General features: G+C 42.8%; 1 protein-coding gene across 1 annotated transcript; it reads right to left on the reverse strand.

Moving 5' to 3' along the window:
- Window positions 1-355: 355 nt before the first annotated feature.
- Window positions 356-1,465, reverse strand: LOC149463477 (olfactory receptor 1M1-like). The gene has a single exon (XM_089675343.1). It carries the CDS (start codon window positions 1,463-1,465, stop codon window positions 518-520), a length of 948 nt encoding a protein of 315 aa, XP_089531469.1. The 3' UTR covers window positions 356-517.
- Between the last annotated feature and the right edge of the window lie 10,129 nt (window positions 1,466-11,594).

Consider the following 11,594-nt stretch of genomic DNA (forward strand, 5'->3'; position numbering starts at 1 on the left):
AGGAAAGCTCATAGATATTTTCTATCTGACCGATGAATACTCATGATTTAATTGATAGTGTCTCTCTGTAGGTAGCCTTATTGCTCTGCCTACCTTCCTACCTACCTTGCTCGTGTACCTTTTATGCCTTACATGATTGTACCTTATTGGAATGAATTTTACAGATGTGCCTTGTTTCTTTTGTATATTCTACTTAAGGCTGTTATGCTGTTTTTGGAGATTATTTCTTAATAAAAATGTTTGTAGAAAAAAATCATCATCTGTGGAGATTTTTAGGTACCATAATTTGTCGACATTCCATGAGTGTACCCAATTTAAAAGTGTGACATATTAGGTATCTCTTTATTCTGTGTAACATCACCTTTAATATTTTACAAAAAATATGGGTATTATATTGTGTTTTTGTGTGTTAAAATACATTAAAGCATTGTGATGGGGCACTGTGTTAATGTAAAGTCAAAAATTTGGTTTCAATGGTTTTGCACAGAGCGGACCCGAACCTCCTCTTCTCAGTTCTTTAGAATGATTTTATGAAAAACATTCTGTTCTGAAACAGTAACTGTGCAGCTTTCTTGATCTCGTGGTTTCTCATGCTATAAAGCATTGGGTTAATTAAAGGGGTTATGGTTGTATATAGAAAAGATTTCATTTTATTTTCATAAGGCGTGCTCCCCCCTACTGGAAACATATAGATGGTGATTATAGGTCCAAAATAGGTGCACACGGCCGCAAGATGGGAACTGCTTGTTGAGATGGCTTTCCGTCTACCGTCACTTGACTTGATCTTGATGATAGCATTTACTATACATATATAGGATATAACAACAAGAACAAAGGGTATAAATGACAAAAGAACTGTCATTAAAAAGTCTTCGAACTGTACTTTAGAAGTGTTTGTAGAGGCAATTTCCAAAATGGGAACAACATCACAGAAGAAATGATCTAGGACTTTGGAACCACAAAAAACAATCTGGCTTACTGAAACAGTTTCACTTATAAGCAGGATGATGGGGATTGTCCAAGGCCAAAATGCCAGGTGAAAGCAGAGTTTCTGATTCATAACAGAAGAATATTGGAGAGGGTAACAAATGGCTAAGTATCTGTCGAAAGCCATTGCTGTAAGAACCAAAGATTGTATATAGGTTGCAATGCAATGGAAGTAGAATTGTAGGAAGCAGCTCCTTTTGGATATGACTGTCCCACCTAACCAAGTCACCTCTAACAATTTAGGCATGATGTTAGAAGTTAAGAGAATGTCCGCCAGTGCCAGGTTCCGGAGGAGGATGTACATGGGGACATGAAGGTGTTGGCAAGATGACACAATTGTGATAATCAGACAGTTTTCAGTCACCATCAAAAGATAAAAAAAAAGAAAGAGGAAGAACAATAGAACCTTAAGATTGTGGAACTCATGAAATCCAAGCAAGAGGAACTCCGAAAACTCAGTTTCATTGGCATTACACATGCTTTCAGATTTCTTGTTTCCAATCTTATAGAACCACAAAGAAAATATATATTTAAGGTTTAAATACATTTGTTGGTCCTTTAGACACACAATTTGTCACAATAAATCTTGTTTGTTCACAGGGGCAATACTACAGCTGTAAAAGACCCGGACCACTTAAGCCCCGTACACACGATCAGAAAATCATACGAAAAATGCTGCTTTCAAAGCGATCGTACGATAATCTGATTGTTAGTACACAGTAATCATACAAAATTACTCAAAGCGACAAGAACAAACATTTTAGCCATATGATAGTCGATCACACGATTTTTGTTTAACCAGTACAGATTTTGTCTGAAAATACAATGCAAATTTATGACATCACTTTTGAATTTTTATTCTGTCATTCGTCCAATATTCTCAATATGTATACAGGGCTTTAGCCTGAAATGTTAGGGTAAGGCTTTTTATTGTCTTTCATGTTGTCTCTTCTTTCTCTTGTCTCATTTTTTGTTTGTTGCCTTTCTTGTTTTACGACTCTTTTCTCTTCCCTACTGTACACCCTTAAACTGCCCATATGTGAAGTGAAATTCGGCAGGTTCAGCTGGGACCATGTATAGGCACTGTGTTTGTACAGAATTTGATCTACCGATCAACATGTGCACAACCACCCTGTTGGATTTTGCCTGCCCAATCAATGTTATCAGCTATAGCCTGCAGCACTGATCAGTGTATTCGAGACCTCCCTGGTGTCACAGTACAAAGACACAGCAGGTGAATTTCCTATACATATCAAGTGTGTGGATGGGGGAATCAGGTTCATTTTTTTCATTCAACCCACTGGTTGACCGAAAAAAGCTGAATAATGTATGGACCGATTTTGAACTGAATCTTTAGTGCTTGTGTTTCCCTGTAATAAATTAAAGATATACTAGATTCTCCAATTTTTTTGAAGGATCTAACCAATGTAATTCTAAATATTTGTGAAGAAAAATGCAGTTACTAGCAGAGGTGTAAGAACAGATATAAAAGATACCTACCAAAGGTCAGCAAAGATTAAAGTATATCTATAGGATTTTCTTGCAATTACATCAACAGTTACTAAAGGGGACTCTGATTACATTTTCCCTAGAAATATTTCTTCTTGTACATCTGCCAAATGGGCAAAATATTGGCAGGAGAGGGCACAATAATCTGGCAAACAGGAAGTGCAGAACCATGGAAGTTCAGGGAAGATCAAGGAGTTCAATGTTCACAACATGCTGTTCCAGGTGGCTTAGCAAGAAGAGCTACTGCCAGATGCAGGGGTCCCAGGTTCAGATCCTGGTTCTGGCACCAGTCTCCTTTGCACAGCTTAACCACTTGCCGCCCGGCCTATGGTCAAATGACGGCTGGGAGAACACTTCGTCCCACCGGGAGGGTGTCATATGATGTCCTTCCCGAATCACACATTGTGCGCGCCCGTAGGGCCATGCTGTGGCTATATCTATCGCTGGACATGTACCTCCGACACGGCCTATGACAGATCTGTGTACTGGCCCCATTGCCAGTACCATGTGACATGCTGTGACCAATCACAGCAGGTCACATGACAGTCGTGTACAGTGGATGGCTTCCTTTCATGCCATCCATTGTATACAAGTGTGTCTAGCTGTGCCCATCTGTGTCATGTGATTAGCCGTGGCCAATCACAGCTAATCACAACAAAAAACCCCTGAATGAATCGATTTCATTCAGTAAAATGCTTGCTTATAGCAAAGATATACAAATAATAAAAATATTTTAAAAAATTCCTTTTTTTTCTGTACTGTCACCAGTCAGTGTCCCTGATCACCGCCACACCAGATATATGCTGACACTGAACTGCACTGGTGACAGTATGTAAAAAAAATTCTGAAAATAATTATTTTAGTTTCTTGATTTTCTGAAAAATTATGATAACAAAATTACAAATTTAAAAATCTCGCCATGCCTCTTATGAAATACTTTGGACTGTCTACTTTGCAAAAAGGGGTCATTTGGGGGATATCTGTACTGTTCTGACATTTTTGGGCCACAATAAATTAGAATTTTTCCTACAGACTAAATAATAAATCTTGATTTGAGTTATTTTCACCAAAGAAATGTAGCAGAATCAGGGGCGGACTGACCATTCGAGCACTCGGGCACTGCCCGAGGGCCCGGGGCCAGTAGGGGGCCCCATGAAATGCCCCTGGTACATTTTTTATGGGCTGTTTTGAGTGTGGGCAAGGGCACAGGGGCCCCATGAGTTGTCAGTCCACCCCTGAGCAGAATACATCTTGGCCTGTGAGAGCGCCGAAACCTGAAAATTGGCCTGGGCACAGCCCGTTCTTCAGCATACCAGTACATTGTATCCTAATACATAGTTCTGAGGAGGCCAGGAGATTGACACTTGGTTCATGCAGAAGACTTAACCGCTTGCCGCCCTGCCATTGTGTATATACGTGTGCAGGGCGGCAGTGGAGCGCAAAAGCACGTTTTAAAACGTGCTCCGCGCTCCCGACACATTCGCGGGTAGGGGGCGCGCGCTCCCGCAGACCCGCGGGTGATACGATTCGATCCAGGAGGGATCAATCATTAGATTTCAGCCAGTGATTTCTGGCTGAAATCACATGATCGGTCCCTGTCCTATCCTGTCCTGTGTTGACATTTACACAGGGCAGGATATGATGTCATTCTTCTCTGCCTGGACACATTCCGTTCCAGACAGAGAAGAAGACATCCAAACAGTGAGTAAAACACTACACACTGACAGTTAGAACACTCTAGGACACATTTAACCCCCTGATCGCCCCCCCCCCCCCAGTTAACCCCTTCACTGCCCTGTCACCAGTGTCACTGATCAGTGAAGCGATTTTTACTGATCAGTGTCGCTGGCGACTTCCGATAGAGTTAGCGCCCCTCCCAGATAGCGCCAGTTTGCCCGCTAATACACCAGTAGTCCCGTCTAACCCCTTGATCGCCACCCCCCCAGTTAACCCCTTCACTGCCCTGTCACCAGTGTCACTGATCAGTGAACCAATTTTTACTGATCACTCTATCAGTGTCGCTGGTGACTTCCGATAGTGTTAGCGCCCCTCCCAGATAGCGCCAGTTTGCCCACCAGTACACCAGTAATCCCGTTTAACCCCTTGATCGCCCCCCCCAGTTAACCCCTTCACTGCCCTGTCACCAGTGTCACTGATCAGTGAACCAATTTTTACTGATCACTGTATCAGTGTCGCTGGCGACTTCCGATAGTGTTAGCGCCCTTCCCAGATAGCGCCAGTTTGCCCGCCAGTACACCAGTAATCCCGTTTAACCCCTTGATCGCCCCCCCAGTTAACCCCTTCACTGCCCTGTCACCAGTGTCATTGATCAGTGAACAGATTTTTACTGATCACTGTATCAGTGTTGCTAGCGACTTCCGATAGTGTTAGCGCCCCTCCCAGATAGCGCCAGTTTGCCCGCCAGTACACCAGTAATCCCGTTTAACCCCTTGATCCCCCCCCCAGTTAACCCCTTCACTGCCCTGTCACCAGTGTCACTGATCAGTGAACCAATTTTTACTGATCAGTGTATCAGTGTTGCTGGCGACTTCCGATAGTGTTAGCGCCCCTCCCAGATAGCGCCAGATTGCCCGCTAGTATACCAGTAATCCCATTTAACCCATTAATCTCCCCCCCCAGTTAACCCCTTCACTGCCCTGTCACCAGTGTCACTGATCAGTGAACCAATTTTTACTGATCACTGTATCAGTGTCGCTGGCGACTTCCGATAGTGTTAGCGCCCCTCCCAGATAGCGCCAGATTGCCCGCTAGTACACCAGTAATCCCATTTAACCCCTTAATCTCCCCCCCAGTTAACCCCTTCACTGCCCTGTCACTAGTGTCACTGATCAGTGAAGCGATTTTTACTGATCACTGTATCAGTGTCGCTGGCGACTTCCGATAGTGTTAGCGCCCCTCCCAGATAGCGCCAGATTGCCCGCCAGTACACCAGTAATCCCGTTTATGATGTCATTCTTCTCTGCCTGGACACATTCCGTTCCAGACAGAGAAGAAGACATCCAAACAGTGAGTAAAACACTACACACTGACAGTTAGAACACTCTAGGACACATTTAACCCCCTGATCGCCCCCCCCCCCCAGTTAACCCCTTCACTGCCCTGTCACCAGTGTCACTGATCAGTGAACCAATTTTTACCGATCACTGTATCAGTGTCGCTGGCTACTTCCGATAGTGTTAGCGCCCCTCCCAGATAGCGCCAGTTTGCCCGCTAGTGCACCAGAAATCCCATTTAACCCCTTGATCGCCCCCCCCCCCCCCCAGTTAACCCCTTCACTGCCCTGTCACCAGTGTCATTGATTACAGTGAGCAGATTTTTACTGATCACTGTATTAGTGTCACTGGTGACTTCCGATAGTGTTAGCTAATACACCAATAATCCCGTCTAACCCCTTGATCGCCCCCCCCCCCGAGTTGACCCCTTCACTGCCCTGTCACCAGTGTCATTGATCAGTGAACAGATTTTTACTGATCACTGTATCAGTGTCGCTGGCGACTTCCGATAGTGTTAGCGCCCCTCCCAGATAGCGCCAGTTTGCCCGCTAGTGCACCAGAAATCCCATTTAACCCCTTGATTGCCCCCCTCCCCCCCCCCAGTTAACCCCTTCACTGCCCTGTCACCAGTGTCATTGATCAGTGAACAGATTTTTACTGATCACTGTATTAGTGTCACTGGTGACTTCCGATCCGATCTTTCCCCTCCTAGATAGCGCCAGTTTGCCCGCTAATGCACGGGATTTTTTTTACCAAAAACATGTAGCAGAATACATTTTGGCTTAAATTTATGACTAACTTTGAGTTAACGATATATTTTTTATAGCTGACAGTAGAAAAAAAAATTTTTTTTTCAAAATTTTGTGTTTTTTTTGTTTATAGCGCAAAAAATAAAAAGCGCACAGGTGATCAAATACCACCAAAAGAAAGCTCTATTTGTGTGAAAAAAAGGACATAAATTTCGTTTGGGTACAGCATTGCATGACCGCGCAATTATCATTTGAGATAGTGAAGCGCTATATAGCAAAAAAAGGCATAAATTGCAGTATCTATACCATAGTTTGTAGACGCTATAACGTTCACACAAAGCAATCAATATACACTTATTGGGATTTTTTTTACCAAAAACACGTAGCAGAGTACATTTTGGCTTAAATTTATGACTAACTTTGAGTTTACGATATATTTTTTGTAGCTGAAAGTAGAAAATATTGTTGTTTTTTCAAAAGTTTCGTGGTTTTTTTGTTTATAGCGCAAAAAATAAAAAGCGCACAGGTGATAAAATACCACCAAAAGAAAGCTCTATTTGTGTGAAAAAAGGACGTAAATTTCGTTTGGGTACAGCATTGCATGACCGCGCAATTATCATTTGAATTAGTGCAGCGCCAAACAGCAAAAAAAGGCCTGGTCATTAAGGGGGGTAAATCCTCTGGGGCTCAAGTGGTTAAGCTGCACATTCCCTGGATCAGAGTTTGTTGCCAGGAGAGTAAAAATTCACTCACTGTACAGGCACAGCATACATGGGAAATTTTAGTTTTGTGACAGGCTTGCTTTAAAAAGTTAAGAGGCTCGAAGGTAAATAAGATGCCCTTTTCCCCTGCCAGCTTGACTTACCTAAACTTGTCACACACCTTGGCAGTTTAAACTAAGCATCAATAAATGCATATGCAGGGGCTACTTAAGTGAATACCTATGACAAAACAATTTGTTGATCAAGTGAGAGAGGAAACTGAAGTTCAAACTGTAAAAATTTGACTGCAAAAGTTGAGCATGACCCATACTTTCTGGCTTCATAAATCTCTTTGTCAGCAAATGAGATTAATTAAAAAAAGGTGGAAAATGATACTATTGACACATCAGGAATTTATGCTTGTAAAGTTAATGATTTTGTCCACTTTAAAGCCCAACTCCAGGAAACCTACAAATCCTTCCTTGCAGTGGGGATGGTTCTGCAGGAGCAGAAGATTGGGTAAGTAAAAGTGCTTTTCAAAGTCCCCTAGTCATAAATGAGCAGGAAACCCTTGCAGTATAGGCCACATCAAGTGAGGATTTTTAGGATTCCTGGAGTTCAGCTTTTTTGTCAGTGATCGGTGATGTGGCAGAAATTTGTATGTCTCGATAAATGTACAATATACATAGAAACTGAGGACTGTCTGAAAGCCCTTGGGAGCGGCCAGATGTGCATAGCTGATCTTACCTCCCTGATGTACACTGATCTGTCAGCAGCTCCATGAACAGTCACTTTAAAACGTATATTTATAGGCTGGTAGGAGAACTATGAAGCTGATATTGAAGTCGATCCGTTCTGTAAATCTACATAATTTGGCACTTTTTAATGATCAAAACAATTTCTTCTTTACTTTCATATAGTTTTTACTATATTGTATATTGAAGTGTAATGTTATGTCTAATTTCTTTTATGAATTCATGATTGATGATAATTTTTCTTTTGAAATAAAAATAAACAGTTTTACATGATTGTATCCTTTAATTAAAAACTTTCAAATTACAGTATGTTAGCTTAGTAATTTTCTGTTTCATCATTTTTGTACATTTTTGCAAGAAAATACAGTTCCAGGAACAACTTGATTACATAGTATAATAGCTTACCAGTGCATACAGAATGTTACATAATAAGGGGGGAAATGGTTTGTCTCATCCATGTAAACTGATACATTCTGCTGGAGAGCTTGTGCTTCTGAAAAGCAACAGACTTGCTGGCTGGATCACCAGGTGAAAACAGAGGGAAGAAAGCCAAAGAAAAGTAAACTAATGCAGCTACCACATCCAATGATTGGTAAGCCACAATATTATACAATTTTGATTTTGGGTTTAATACCGCTTTAAAACAGCTAAAAAATAAGAATAGTTTCATTGCAAACAATGGATAATTAAACATAATTATTCAATGGATAAAAAAACATCATAGACCATACCCATATGACTTACTCAGTGTCTTGGTCCAGGTCACACTCAGAAATAACGAGGCACCTGTTTGCCAATTGTGCTACCTTTTTATATAATTGCATTTGTAATTGATGGTGTGTCATATACTTCATGAACTCCCCAGAGCTCTAATTAGAAGTAAAAATGTAAATTACAAAACAATATTTTTAATTAACTCTTCTGAACAAAATTAGCCTATGTGGTCCCCAGTTTGTAACAAAGATGTTTTCTGTCTTGTCCTCTCACTAAGCAACAGTAGCTATTACAGTTTGTTGGCACCTCAGTACCTTATTGATTTGGCTCCTGTAAAGCAGACCTATTGCCAAAATAAGCCCCCTCGTTCCATCTTTCTCATAAATTGTAGCAGAAACCACAAAACACTTGCCTGGTGCTTTACTATTCTATAGCAGCTGGCCATGTGACTAAATGCCTTGGCCATTTTTGCTGAAGTGGAGGATCAGAGTTCAGACTGGATCACCAAATCTCTGCATCCTGAAATAGCAAATTCTGCATGCTGCGCTCACTCTGAAAGGGCCCTCTGATTTGCCCCAGGTTCTTTTCCCATCGTAGTGCTGGGGCAGTCTAGTACACATCAACAACCACTCTTTCTGGCTCAATGAACAGTCTAGGGGTTTGTCTGTTTGATGCTTTATTGTAAATTGAACTTGGATGGGCTGCAAGGAGCTGTGGGATACTCTAAAACCCTGTACAGTAATAAGAGGAAACAATTTACTTTGGCAGAGCATCTTAGTTCAGTTCCTCCAGTAGCTGCTAAGGGAATAAGTAACTCTGGAGACACTTTAAGAACTGTCCCAAATTTGAAAAAGTCTGGCACTGATGCACAAGGTATAGTAACAGCACACAGTCACTAGGATCATACCCTTGGGTCTGTACTCAAAATGCCCCTGGCTACTTGGATGCTTCCTTCCAATATCAGCCAGGCATTTCTCCTATGGACTCTCCAGATCAGATCCTCAGTGAAATCCCTTAGTTCGTTCAAGCAATTTTCAGCAACCCCCCCCCACACCTAGAACAGGGCTGCCTCAGACCTCAGTCTATTTATGCACTCCCTAGCCACCTACGTATCCTTCTCCAGGAATTGGCTAAGACCACATAAGTATTCAGTCTGTAGGTTGCCTCTCCTAGCCCACTGCATTCTAAAATTCTCCAGAAGTCACCTAGAGCCCAAAGCAATCACTGACTGCTCCACTGATTACAGGGGAGTCAAAAAGACTAAATTTAATTAACCTTTGTAGCAACCTATGTAGGAGGGTGCTGCATGTAGATAAATTGAGCAGTTTTATTTTGGGCTCTATTCGAGTCTGAGGAAGCAGAGTGGGTAGGGGAGTAGAGCATCTAAAAATGACAAAGGACCAATAAGCATAAATGGTTTTGCACAGAGCAGCCCTGATCCTCCTCTTCTCAGGTCCTCTGCCAGCTCTCCTGGCTCCTCCTTTTCTTGGAGTGCCCCCATAGCAAGCCGCTTGCAATGGGGGGCACTCATGCATACTCGCTCACGAGCCCTGCTCTGTGTGCCCATAAGCCACACAGAACAGGACTCAGCCCCACTCCTGCTCTCTCTGCACTGGCTGTGATTGACAGCAGCTGCTCCCACTGCTGTCTCTCGGTCAATGAAGAGGCAAAGACCTGGGAGAGCAGCTGCTCATGTGTAAATTGCTGGATCAGGCTCGGATAAGTATTAGGGGGAGCTGCATATTGAATGTGTGGCCACAAGCTTGCTGCCGCCCACCTTTACTGGTTAACCAGACTGCATGTATCATGATAAATCATGCCCAAAGATGTTGACCCACACTCAATGATCTTCACCTTATGCTACTCCTGACACTAATTACAGATCTCTTGGGCTGCTGGAATGAACATAACAGCAGCAGGAATCCTGGGCAACATCTTGTCCAAATATGGTCAGATCATATTTGGTCAAAGACATCACCTAGCACCCTTGCTGGCTTGTTTATAAACAGAAGCTGGTGGGGATCTGTCATTTAGCAGTGGTGGTAATACTGCCACTAAATGACAGATCCCTGGCCATAGTCTGTAAACACAAAATGTCACAGGAATTGATCCACCCAAAGAAGCACGGGTTTACAGCTGAGTAGTTGCCTGATATTCCAAGATGGTGAGGCACCTGATGAAGGCAGGACCGGGCAGGGATTCCAGCAGGCAAGATGACACTCTGGATGTGTACATGGACCTTAAAGTGATACTAAAGCTTTGTTTGTTTTTTTTAATAAAATAACAAACATGCCATACTTACCTGCTCTTCAGTGGTTTTGCACACAGCTCCCCTGATCCTCTACTTTTTGGGTCCCCTTCAGTGCTCCTGGCTCCTCACTCTTGAGCAGTGACCCCAGAGAAAGCTGCTTGCTTGGGGACACTGCTCCATGCTCTCTCCTGAGCCGCTGACAGCAGACACTTTCTCAGCATGCAGCACTGATCAATCAGAAAAAGCCTGACAGGGTGGTTGTACAGAGGTTGACAGGTAGACAGACTTCCGTACAACCACAGTGTCCATACATGGATCGACATTTGGCTGGTCCCTGCTGAACTGGCCAAATTTCTATCCATGTATGGGAACAGATCCATGTATAGGCGGCTTAATGGATAAGTTCACCGTTTGATAGAAAATAATAAATGCACATTTTTTTGCAGGTACAAAATATGCATTTATTATTTTTTGATGCAGGAACCTAGAAAGCATTGGCTGATCGCTGGTGCCATGCAGGACTCCTGCAGACCTGTCAGTATATCTGCTTGCCCGTACATCCCATATGAGCAAGCCAATACACTCTGACAGGAAGCATCAATAAACTATCACAGCGCCGTGGTAGTTCATTGAGAACTACAAGCTGATAGCCGCTAAGGCTGTTGGGACACAGAATACTGCGAAAGAGTGATTGGTCAGGTGGGCGGAGCCCCACTTTTTAAAAAAATTTGACAGCTAGCAGGAGGAAAAGATCCCCCGCTAGCTGTCAAAGCGACCCTGAATATGGGTGTAACATGTAACATGTTATGAAAGGTGAACTTATTCTTTAAAGCAGGAAAATTGTTTGGCCTGTGCAGTAGGGCTGTGCCAAATGCTCATTTTGTTCTAGGGGAGAGGACACCAAAGATATACTC

The sequence above is a fragment of the Staurois parvus genome, unplaced genomic scaffold (genome assembly GCF_062004578.1).
Source record: "Staurois parvus isolate SC_StPar_1 unplaced genomic scaffold, SC_StPar_1.0 ptg000154l, whole genome shotgun sequence".
In the NCBI taxonomy this organism is placed as follows: Eukaryota; Metazoa; Chordata; class Amphibia; order Anura; family Ranidae; genus Staurois; species Staurois parvus.